We start from the raw sequence: 10,979 nt of genomic DNA, 5'->3' as shown, positions 1-10,979 counted from the left end.
CCCCAGGCCCTGGTTTTATACATTGCTATCTTCCTTGCCTTGTTTGGGGTGATTACCTCAAGCCCCCTGGGACCCCAGCCCCCGCCCCTTGACCCATGCAGGCTCCTTATATAGCCTGAGGATGCCTGGGATGCTGGCTCAGCTGCTGGTACAGGCCCAGGAGGGGAAACTTGAGCGGCTCTGGGGTACACTATACGTCAGCGCCTGAACAGCTGGACAGCTGGATGCTGCCCCATCCCTCCCAGGACTGGGGTATCCATCCCACTCCCTAGAGGACCAGACATGGTCCCTAGCCAGAAAGAGACTCAGTTCACTGCTGGAGAATTTTACACTCAGTTGAGCTTCTAGGTAGTCACACATGTGCTTCCAGGGATGGTAGATTAAGGGGGTGCAAGTGTTTGTGTGGGTATCCCGGAATGAAGCCAGAATAGTCTCGGACTTGGTGGTTCATACACCAGTCATGATAGAGCTAAATGACTGTCAAGACCAATTGTGAAAGGCCTTACACCCACCCTTACCCCAGGAGTCTGCGGTAGTCATTTCTGCACTGTGCCCCCTGGTGGTAAACGGAGGTAAACTCGGAGGGAACAGGAATGATTTTTGAGAACAGCCTCTCCCATGACATTGCCATCTCTAATCACTCCCCTGGATATGACAAGGTAGGGTTTGGCTGATCTGTGCTGTCCCTGGAGATTAGCACTACTACTGAGTCCCCAACCCTAGGTCTGCCACATCCTTTTGGGGCATAAACTAGTGTACAGTTTCACCGGACCATCTGGGGTAAAGGGGTTCACTTAAACTCCTCAGGGGCATACCTAGAGTTCAGTCTGCCAGTCCAAGTCCCCAGGTAGGAGCACTGCTTCTGTTAATTGTTAACTATCTAACCAGGTGTGGAACATTGTCCCTTTCTTTTTTTTAATTTTATTTTTGCAGCGCTGGGGATCGAACCCAGGGCTTCACACATGCTAGGCAAGGGCTCTACCACTGAACTACACATCCAGCCCACACTGTCACGTTTTGATCAGAACAATTTTGACACAGCTCTACTGACATAAATTACCTTTGCTTCTCCGGGTTTGGAATAAACAGTTCACATGCCATTTCCAATGGAGATGGGAAAGGAACTCCAGATCAGAAGGGGGACGGAAAAGAAATTTTACCATTTATCAAGATATGAGTTCAGGCACCTCATTTTTATACAAAACATTTGCAGCATGTAGGAGATTGGAGATTCTCACAGGCAAACTGTATATCTTTGTTGCTAAAATGACAGGTAGGCAAGATGTCTCTCTCATCCTTTCCAAATGGCTTTAACATCCAGTTAGTTTATGATGATGGGGCTCGTCTCTTCCCTGTGGTCCTGGGAAGCCACAGAAACTGGGCTGGGCTGGGCAAAGGGCAATTTGAATGAGCCAAGGAGCCCTTGAACTCAATAGCATGACAGTGCCAGCTCTCTCTGCTCATGGTTGGAGGCTTTGCTCCTTTTACTTTGCCAAGAACAGAGTTTTCAAGATGTGGGGGAACCATCCTTGTAGACACGAGGCAGCCTGGCTTCATTCTCTCTCACTCATTCCAAGGCAGGGCAGCCCTGTTCTAGGATCCAGTAACCATTCTGTGGCATTGCAGGTGAGTGGCCAGAGTCAGGGTGCCATAGCAGACAGACTGACTTGCCACGAGGACTAGAAGGTCCAGGCTGATGTGTCAAGCACTCACAGCTACTCCATGCATTCTGATCAGCCTGAGCCTGAGGGAGTCACACAGCCTCCTCTTGTCAGTCTTCAGGATGAAACCCCACTACCCCAGGGGACAGGACTGGAGTGGGCTAGTTCATTCCAGAGCCCAGCATTCCTCAAGTTATGATGAGGGAACAATGAGCAGAGGTGGGGTTACCAGAATCTGGTTAGAGTTTGTTGGTGGGGGGTTCAGTAGGTTCACCAGCTTTCTAGAAACCATGGGTTGTGAAGACTGCAGTTTCCCCTCCCTCTAGGAATAAGGAGGGGTAAGGAACCTTGAGGATCAGGGGACAGGGTAGGCGGTCCCAAGGTATGAGCCAATGTACCCTTGAATGTGTCTTCAGTGGCCCAGAGAAGGCCAAATGCCCCTGCTGAGGATTCAGTCCCCACCAACCAGCCCTCCCCAAGAGACCACACATAGGTCCTGCTGCTTGCTGTTTTTATTTTCCTTGTGACAGACAGACAGAGAGCTGCACAGACAGCTGGATGGCTGGGGGAATGGTCAGGACAACATGGGCAATAGGGATTGGATGGAAGGGAAAACTTCATAAAAGTCAATAAATAAATAAATATGAATAGGAAAGGCAAAGGCCATGGAGGGACAGTGGGGACATCCTTGGGCCAGCATAGAGTGCCCAGAGCCACATCCACTGGGACAGGAGGACAGCTTGCATGGCCACTTGCCTGGAGCTCTCAGCATTTTTCTTCTCTGCTTCTGGGGATGCCACTGCTTGGCCTGTCTCTCCCCTCCTCCCCCTGAGCTTGCTGTCCTCTCCTCCTATCTTACTGCCTTCTCTCACACTCTGGCTCAGGCTCTCTGGTACTGTCTCTGTGTCCTGTCCCTGCCTCACTGACACTCCCAGCCCATGTCCCTGACACCTGGGCCCCTTCCTCTTCCTCCTCTCCAGCTGCTCACCCTCCTGGGTTCTCCCTGAGATGCAACGTGCCTCCCACCCCCAGAACCTTCTAGAATCTCCCTGCCTATCCTTCAGTGTCTTCCTCTTCACTTCCTCATTCCCTTCTTGTCCCTCTTCCTGTTCCTATCCCTGCCCAATGGGTCTCCTGCTCTGGCTCTGGCTGGGGGGGCATCAGGCCGAAGCCCTGGAGCCTCTATCCCTGCAGGTCCATGAGGTAATAGCCCGGCCAGATGTTGCTGCTGGTGGTATCCGAAGCCCTGGGCCCACCCGGTTCAGCATGGGCCCTGGAATGTCCCTCGACATTGTTGGGAACCCCGAGTTGAAGCCCACGGCCGGGCTGTGGTCCATGCTGCTAGGGGCTGCCAGGGTAGGAGCGGAGCAGCACCTTGTGGTTGGTGGCGGCCTCAGCCCTGCGGCGCCGCTGCTCTCCCAGGAACTCCTTGAGCCGATTGGTGGTAAAGGTGAGCGTCTGGCGGCGCAGCTTCATCAGATAGGCATCCTGCAGCCATGGGTGCGCCAGGCAGTCCTGCAGGGAGGGCCGGCTCCTGCCAGGCCAAGTCAGGGACAGTGAGCCAGAAGTGATGATTCCTCATACCTGAGGGCTCTATCCTCCCCCAGATCCACATTCCAATCCTGAGTCCACCACCATGTGTGTGATATTGGGCAATTCTAGGGCTCAGTTTCCCAGTCTCTGGAATGTGATTGGTGATTCTGCCCCTTGAAGGGCTGTTATGAGCTTTAAATGAGGATAATGTAACCACCCCGAAGTAGAAGCAGGAATATATTGTTAAGGCAGTGGAGAAGTTGGGGGGGTCTTTGGCCAGGTGGGTCCAGGGCAGTCCACAGCCAGGGGCAGGTAAGGCTGAGGGGGTTGCCAGGTAAGGGGGCCCACTCACCAGGGATGTACTGAGAGGACCTTTCGCAAGAAGAGGGTGGCACTCTGGGATGTGTTGGGGTACAGCTGGAAGGCATCAAAACGGCCCCCCACAATCCGAGCCTCTGTTTCTTGGGGGTCTGGCTCATAGAATGGGGAGTGTCCACTGAGCCTATTGTAGAAGACAGTTAAGTTGAAATAGCCCCAAATCTGCCACTCACGGGTTTTCCACCTTAGTGGACTGAGGGTCAACTCCCAGGCCTGGGGGACATTTACGTGGGGATGCTGGGGTCATAGTACTAAAGTGCACCTGGGTATGTTCCAGGGAGGCAGGGCAGAAGGAAAAGATCTAGGCAGAAAGAGGGCAAAAGGGGCTGGAGCAGGGCCAGGGGAACTCACATGATGTAGGTGAGCACACCTGCTCCCCAGATGTCCGTGGCAGAGCCAATAGGTTCTCCCTTCACCATCTCAGGAGCTAGAGAAGACAGAGGCCAAGCTGACCCAGCTTCCCAATGGCAGGGGAGCAGGGATATAGGCAGGGAGGTTCCTGGGGGTTTGAGGAGCAGGACAATGCTCAGGTCAACAGACTATGGGTACAATCATAATGCCTTAGAGACCAGCAGATAGGACAGAAGTCGAGGCAGCTCCCAGGAGAGATATGGGCCATCTGAGGAATTAGCCTGGGCACTGAATGATGAAGGTCCCCAGAACTCCAGAGGAGCTGAGAAGTAGGGTCATTTAACTCCCCTGGATCAGCTCTGAGGTAGGACTCCCATTCACAAAGTCAGTGAGCAACACCAAGATTAAAAGCCTTTGAAACCAACCTGGTTGGCTCTAATCCCAGGCCTGCCCCTTAGCTATGGGACTCTGGGTGATTTACTAAACCCATCTGACTCTCCATTGTCTGGTCTGTAAAGTGGGGCTTGTAGTAAAGCTCTAAGGAATAGAGATGATAAACATCAAACATTTAGGAGGTAGCTAAATGACAGCTGGTGTTCCTTATTTATATAAAATAATAATTGATTCTTCTGTCTTTCCAGTCTTAGCAAATCTCGCCTTTATCATTTATAACTGATTGGACAAATACTTAACTTCAGCATGTTTCCTCATCTGAATATTTTGGCAAACTCCAGGGCTATTGTAAAGATCCACTTAAAAAATCCATGTAGAGAACTTAGTTCATTGCTTGCATACAGTAAGCGCACAATCAATGGTACATATGTATGTGAAGTGGGGTGAGCCCTGGAGGCTACATCTTTGGCAGTACCCTACAACCCCCATCACCCCTGCCCCTGGCTGGTAGCTGGTCTCCTTACCCATGAACTCCAGCGTGCCTGTGCGGTGTCCAAGGGGTCGCAGGGCCTGGGGGTTGTAGGGTTGGGCACTGCCAAAGTCCACAATCTTGAGGGTATTGTCAGGGGCCAGCAGCAGGTTGTCCGGCTTGATGTCCAGGTGTAGCACATGGCGGCCGTGGAGATAGTCCAGGCCTTGTAGCAGCTGTACCACATAGGTAGCCACGTCGTCTTCAGAATACCGGAACCTGGGGTGGCAGAGGCCAAGCAGATGATCTCCCAGTCCAACCTCCCCCACTCTCGCCCCCTGCTGCCCCAGAAGGTCTGGCTACCTGTCACTGAGCCCACAGAGGAGCTCCCGGTTGCCGCAGCTCTCAGCAATGAGTACAAGGTACCGAGGGGTGATGTAGGCCTCGTGCAGGGACATGAGCCGTTCATGGTGCAGCGTCCGCAGCACTTCGTATTCCTGCAGGACTTGCCGTTTGCCCTCGGCTGCGTATGGCACAATCTTGGCCACAAACGTCCGGCCTGTGGCATTCTCCCGGCATGCTCGCACAACACCAAAGCGGCCCCTGTGTGTGTAGGGGGACACCACAGTTTCAGGGGGCACACTCCCATTGTGAGGGCTAAGAGGGGAAGCAGGGACCCTGGGGACAAGAATGCAGTGGTTCCACCATGGGCTCTAGACTTCAGTTCTGGGAACATCCCACCTCTGCACACCTGGCTCTCTACCCTAGACAGGTCCCATAAGCTCTCCAACCTCAGCTTCCCTCCGGCCTGTGGGATAGGTGACGACTGTAGGGCAGTGCCTCCCTCTAGAGTTGTGAGGATCGACAGCACGTGGCTATCATGCTCAGGACAGTGCCTGGCACCTCTGAACTCAAACTTAATTTTGCGTTTTGCAGCGCTGGGAATTAAACCTGGGGCCTCGCACATGCTGGGCAAGTGCTCTACCACTGAGCCACATCCCCAGCCCTGAACTCCACAGTTCTAAGGAACTTCCCCCAAGGCTGGCCAGGACAGTCTGCTCTGCTCTCCCAGGCCCTGTGTTCCCTACATCCCACCCTCTCCCACCTCTGCCCCCTTCCCTTCCCTGCTTGCCTGGCTTTCTCTTCCAGGAAGGTGTAGGGTTTCTGAGGGAGGCCCTGTCGCAGAGTAGTGCCCTCTGGGGTGGGGGACCTGGGGGAGCCACCCCCAGAGGAGCTGGCCACCCCTTTGCCTGGGCTAAGACTCTGCCCGGTCACCTTGGTGCGCTCAGGAGGGGGCTCGGGGGCTGGGGGCTCAGGGGCTGGGGGTGCAGACACAAAGGAAGTCACCATATACAAGGGAGTGGAGGAAGACGCTGGCTTAACCCCTTGAGGGGTGGAGGCTGGACTCCCAGTCGCAGTGTCAGGAACAAAAGACTTGGGCTCACTTGGGGTGACATGGGCACTGGGTGGGGTGGGCTCTGGTTGCTGAGTGGCCTGCAGGCCCCTGTGCTTTCGTGGGGGGGTTTGGGGTGGTGGACCCACAGCTTTGAGTGATGACCAGGCCTCGCTGGGGTGTGTGAGAGGGGATGAGGGGCTGAGAGAGGCTGACTGGGAAGCTGGGGGAACTGGGGTCAGGGTCAGTGAGGTAGGAGAGTCAGGAGGCTGGGTCCTGGCTGGCCCTGAGGTAACAGGGGTGTCTTGGTGAGCAGCAGATGACCGAGCTGAAGAATCTAAGATGAGACAAAGAAAATCATCACCATGTGTCCTGGGGGCAAAACCATGGTGCTCCAAGGAGGGGCAGACCCTGGACTCAGGCTCTCCTTCCTTCTCCTGCCCACCTGCCACCCCCCTCCATCCACTGACCTTGAGTGCCCCGGATGAGGACCTTCTCGGAAGGGTTGCTGAAGGGGCCCTGCCCAGCACGATTGGCACAGGCCACACGGAACCTCACAGTTACACCAATGGGCAGGTGTGTCACGTTGTAGTAACAATCAGGGATGCCTGAGCTCACGGGGTGCCAGGTAGACTCCCCTATGGGCAGCACAGGGGTGGGTCTAAGGCCTCAGAAGGGGAGGCCCAAGCTCTCAATATAGTCTGAGAAGGACCTGGGAAGGGAACTCTGTCCAAGCAGGACACTTGCCTTCCCAGGGTCCACCTGCCACTTCCTCCCCTCACCATCCTGTCTCGTCCCTCACCATCCACCCGCCGCTCCAGTGTGTACGTGCAAGGAGCCCGGCTGTCTCCTGGCTTCCACAGCACCAGCGCCGTGTCCTGATAGGTCTGGGGCACCTCGGGAGGAGCTAGTTTTCCTGGGACACCTGGTAAAAGGGAGAGAGGCCCAGTGATGCCCCAGCTAAGGGCCTATTAAGCCCTGGCCCACTGTCCCCATCAACTCCCTGGGGCCCTGCCCCAGACTCACGAGCCACAGCCACAGTACAGGAGCTGGTGATGCTGCCTAGGACGTTGGTGGCTGAGCACTCATATAGCCCGGCATGTCGCTTGCCTGCCCGGGGGATGCTCAGCAGCTGCCTTCCATCTTTGCAGGACACAATGACCACCGAAGGCTCCGATCGCAGGGACTGTTTGTCTGGGGCCGGGAGGAGCAGGAGGGGCTGCTGAGTGAGGCAGCATGTGGAGACCCCTCTCCCGTGCCCCTCCCTTGAACCTTGCTCACTCCAAAGTCTGGCACCTCCCATCTCCTGCACTTGGGTCACTCATAATCTCCATAATTATGGGCAGTCCCCATAATCTCCATACCTTTCATCCAGGAGATGCGGGGAGCAGGACAGGCAGCTGGCAGGCAGAGCAGGGTAGCTGCCTCCCCCTCCAGCAGCACCTGGTCCTTGAGTTTGATGTGGAAGACTGGGGGGAAGTCTAGAGGGAGAGCAAAGACAGCCAGTGTACGCAGGACCCTGGCCACTTACTGCTGAGGGAGGGGTGCGTGCATGGGTGTGAGCCCCGAGTGCTGCTGGCATGGAGCGGAGTGAAAGGCTGTCTCCTTCCAGCCAGATGTGGGGAGTGGAAGCTCGCTCCACGCCTGAGCACTTTCTTTGGGACAAGCATCACTTTCCCTAGGCCCTCAGCATGTATAGACTATCTTTTCCTTGCAATGGTTTTTGAAGATGCTTGGGACATACCTCATATTCATAAATCACTTAGCGTAGGGTCTGGCACTAAGTACTCTATAAGCATTTGTCAGATAAAATGAAAGCAAATATTGAAAATATTAACAGTTAAGATTCTGCAATGCCCACTCCCTCTGGGCACCACAGATAAGTGAGAAGGGAAGGGAAAGTAGGTAGTGACCCGAGCTGAGACTGAACATAGATTCTGCAATAAGAATGTACAGTCTCAAAAGACCTGAAGTCAACACAGATCATGAGCAGCCCCTGGAAGTGCGCCAGACTCCTAGACCTTCCACTTACTCCTTCAGGTCAACTAAGCAAGAAGAACTTTTGAAATGGCAAGAGACAGTATCTTAGCCAGGCATGGAAGCACAAGCCTAAAAGATCACAAGTTTGAGGTCAGCCTAGGCAACTTAATGCCTCAAAACAAAAAATAAAAAGTGCTGGGGATGTGGCTCAGTGCTAGAGCACCCCTAGGTTCAATCCCTAGTACCCCTCACATACACATAAAAGAGTATCTATATGACCTTGGGTAGCCATTTACACTCTCTGAAACTCCATTTCATATCTGTAAATTGAGGAAAATAATACCAAGCTCAGAGGGTTCTTGTGAGAATTAAAAGAGGCCTACCAAGTGCTAGCATGTGTCTAGCATGAAATAAGTGATCACAGACATTTTGTTGTGGTATTACTATTATCTTGGTAATATGTCCAGTAAAAGAGCCAGAAGCAGAACCAGAAAAACAGGCTGTTTCAGCAAAGCAGAGAAGCTGCTTTACCATGGACTGGTGACCTTGCCCCTAATTCTCCATTTTTCTACAGCTCTCAACACATGGCTGCCCCTCTTTGTCCCCCTTCCATTGGCAGAAGGCGCATCTATGAGGAAAAGCAGGCTTCAGGGCTTTTTGCTGGGGAGAGGGCCTGGACATGCACTGACTTGCTTCTTGCCCCTCTGTCCTGGGGTAGGGAGAGAGGTTTTTTCCACCTAGGTCACCCTACCTGGAAAAGGGTCACCCTTGCCTGGGGCCAGGATCTTTGCTCCAGTGCAGTTGGCCTGTGACTACTTAGTGCCATGAGAAGTTGGGTTTGTGATCCCTGGAATTTCCCTTTAGAAAACTTCCAATCTGGTTCTGACCACAGGGGATTGCAGGGAGGATTTTTTTCACCAGGGCAGAGAGACCCATGGGAGCCCCAGAGGCTGCCTGTCTGAAGAACCAGGAGGGAGTATGAGTGGGGATGAGTGGGCAGGAGAGGAATACTCAGTGGGAATGGATGGCCAGGACAGCAGCATGCTCTCCCCCCACTGCCTGTACCCATTGTTCCCCTCTGAGGCTGCAAAGTAATGTGAACATAGTTTCTTCAATGGCTACCTCCAGACCAAGTGGGCAGGAGGAGAGGTGAAAGGTGACCTGGGCCAGCTCTGCCAGCCCTACCACCATTCCCCCAGGGCCAGCCCTGGTTGGTGAAGTGGACATGGGACAGGCTTCTTCCTACAGGGAGAGGATGAGATCAGGGGACACTGCTCGGCAGGAAATCAGCTGTACAAGCAAAACTGAGAGAGAGGGAGGCCCCAGGTGGGAAGGGATCAGCTGTCCCTAGTCCTCTCTGCTGGATGTTTTCCTTCCTTCCCCCTCCTTTTCCACCCTCCCCGCAACAACTGGCCTCCCTCCCTCCCCTTCACTCACTACAGGCTGGGCACATTCCCCTCAGGCCTAGCTGAGGCCAGGCTAGGGCCATTCTGAGAAGTTCAACAAGGAACTGGGCAAGAATGGAGCTGGTGGCTTATAAAGATCATGTAGACTTGTTTGGTGGTCGGCTCCTGTCTTTTCTGCTGGTCTGGAACACCTAGCATCCCAAAGCCTCTGCTTGCAGTCCTTGAGTAAAGACCCTTTTCCAGGTAGGGTGACCTAGGTGGAAAAAGCCTCTCTCCCTACCCCAGGACAGAGGGGCAAGAAGCAAGTCAGTACATGCCCAGGCCCCCTCTTCCCAACAAAAAGCCCTGAAGCCCGCTTTTCCTCATAGATGTGCCTTCTGCCAATGGAAGGGGGACAAAGAGGGGCAGCCATGTGTTCGGAGCTGTAGAAAAATGGAGAATTGGGGGCACAGTTCAGGCTGGGAGACAAAGTGTGTTTTTGGGTGTACACTCAAGTATACACACTTGAAGGTGGCCATGGGGGCAGGGGAGCTCAGTCAGGAGCTCAGATTCCTTCAAAACAATACCCAGGTACAGAAACTTTCTAGAGTCTTCCATGAGACAAGAGGCCAAAGAAAAGCCTGAATCCAGTGCCCCGAAACCACTCTGAGCCCTGGCTGCAGAGGGTCACACAGTCCAAATTCTGGCTGCTCCACTTACTAGCTCTGCCACTTGGAAAAACTACTTAGCATCACATCACTAAGCCTGTTTCCTCACCTGTAAAATAGGATGATGACAATAATTGTTCCTAAACAATGCTGCAGCACCGAATGAGACAGCGGTTGTAAAGTGCTTAATAGGACACTTGGCTTTGCTAATTAATGGCAGCTGTTGCTATGATTATCCTTGCTGTTTTCCTGACTCTAGGCCCCTTCCTGGCTGCCCAGACTCCCCACCTCCCACCCAGCTAGGCTGCTCCCTGGGAAGGGAGGTGCTCACCCAGCAGGCCTCTCTTACCTGACTCACTGGGCACATACTGGTGACCCAAGTCCTCTTGGACACTGGCAGAAAGGTTTGGCTGTGATAAGCCCTTGTCCTTCCGCAGCCGTGAGAAGCCCCAGCGGAGCCGGCTTCGGCTTTCCCCTGGAGCTGCGCAGACCCAGACCCAAGAGTGTTTGTTTACCCAGCCAGTACCAGCTGGCTCCAGCCTCCCTGCACCCCTCAGCCCGGAGAAAGAGAACAGAGCACCTACCCCCTGTCCTGCTCCCATGCCAGTCTCTGCCTCTCAGCCTCCCCCTCCTCCAGCACTGTCAATTCCACCCTCAGGCCTCCAGCACCTCTGTAGCCTCTTTCTGGTGTGTCCTCAGTCCTCTCCTCCTAGAGATTCTTTCCGCACACCCTGTCCTTTCGATCTTGGAACCTGGCCCCTCAGCCTA

The 10,979-nt window shown here is 54.1% G+C and overlaps 1 protein-coding gene across 7 annotated transcripts in view; it reads right to left on the bottom strand.

Moving 5' to 3' along the window:
- Positions 1–2,158: 2,158 nt before the first annotated feature.
- Positions 2,159–10,979, bottom strand: part of Speg (striated muscle enriched protein kinase) — a 56,606-nt gene continuing 47,785 nt past the window's right edge. For all 7 annotated transcript variants that reach the window (XM_047543324.1, XM_047543327.1, XM_047543329.1 and 4 more), the window contains 11 exons: positions 10,561–10,692; positions 7,543–7,659; positions 7,205–7,372; positions 6,981–7,103; positions 6,649–6,816; positions 5,918–6,515; positions 5,149–5,388; positions 4,841–5,064; positions 3,924–3,999; positions 3,547–3,696; positions 2,159–3,195 (listed from right to left, as the gene is read on the bottom strand). In XM_047543324.1, the coding sequence (XP_047399280.1) occupies positions 3,003–3,195; positions 3,547–3,696; positions 3,924–3,999; positions 4,841–5,064; positions 5,149–5,388; positions 5,918–6,515; positions 6,649–6,816; positions 6,981–7,103; positions 7,205–7,372; positions 7,543–7,659; positions 10,561–10,692 (2,189 nt within the window). In that variant the 3' untranslated portion in view covers positions 2,159–3,002. The remainder of the gene's footprint in view (positions 3,196–3,546; positions 3,697–3,923; positions 4,000–4,840; positions 5,065–5,148; positions 5,389–5,917; positions 6,516–6,648; positions 6,817–6,980; positions 7,104–7,204; positions 7,373–7,542; positions 7,660–10,560; positions 10,693–10,979) is intronic.

This window comes from Sciurus carolinensis, chromosome 3 (assembly GCF_902686445.1).
Source record: "Sciurus carolinensis chromosome 3, mSciCar1.2, whole genome shotgun sequence".
Taxonomy (NCBI): domain Eukaryota; kingdom Metazoa; phylum Chordata; class Mammalia; order Rodentia; family Sciuridae; genus Sciurus; species Sciurus carolinensis.
This window is presented reverse-complemented; position numbering and strand designations above follow the sequence as displayed.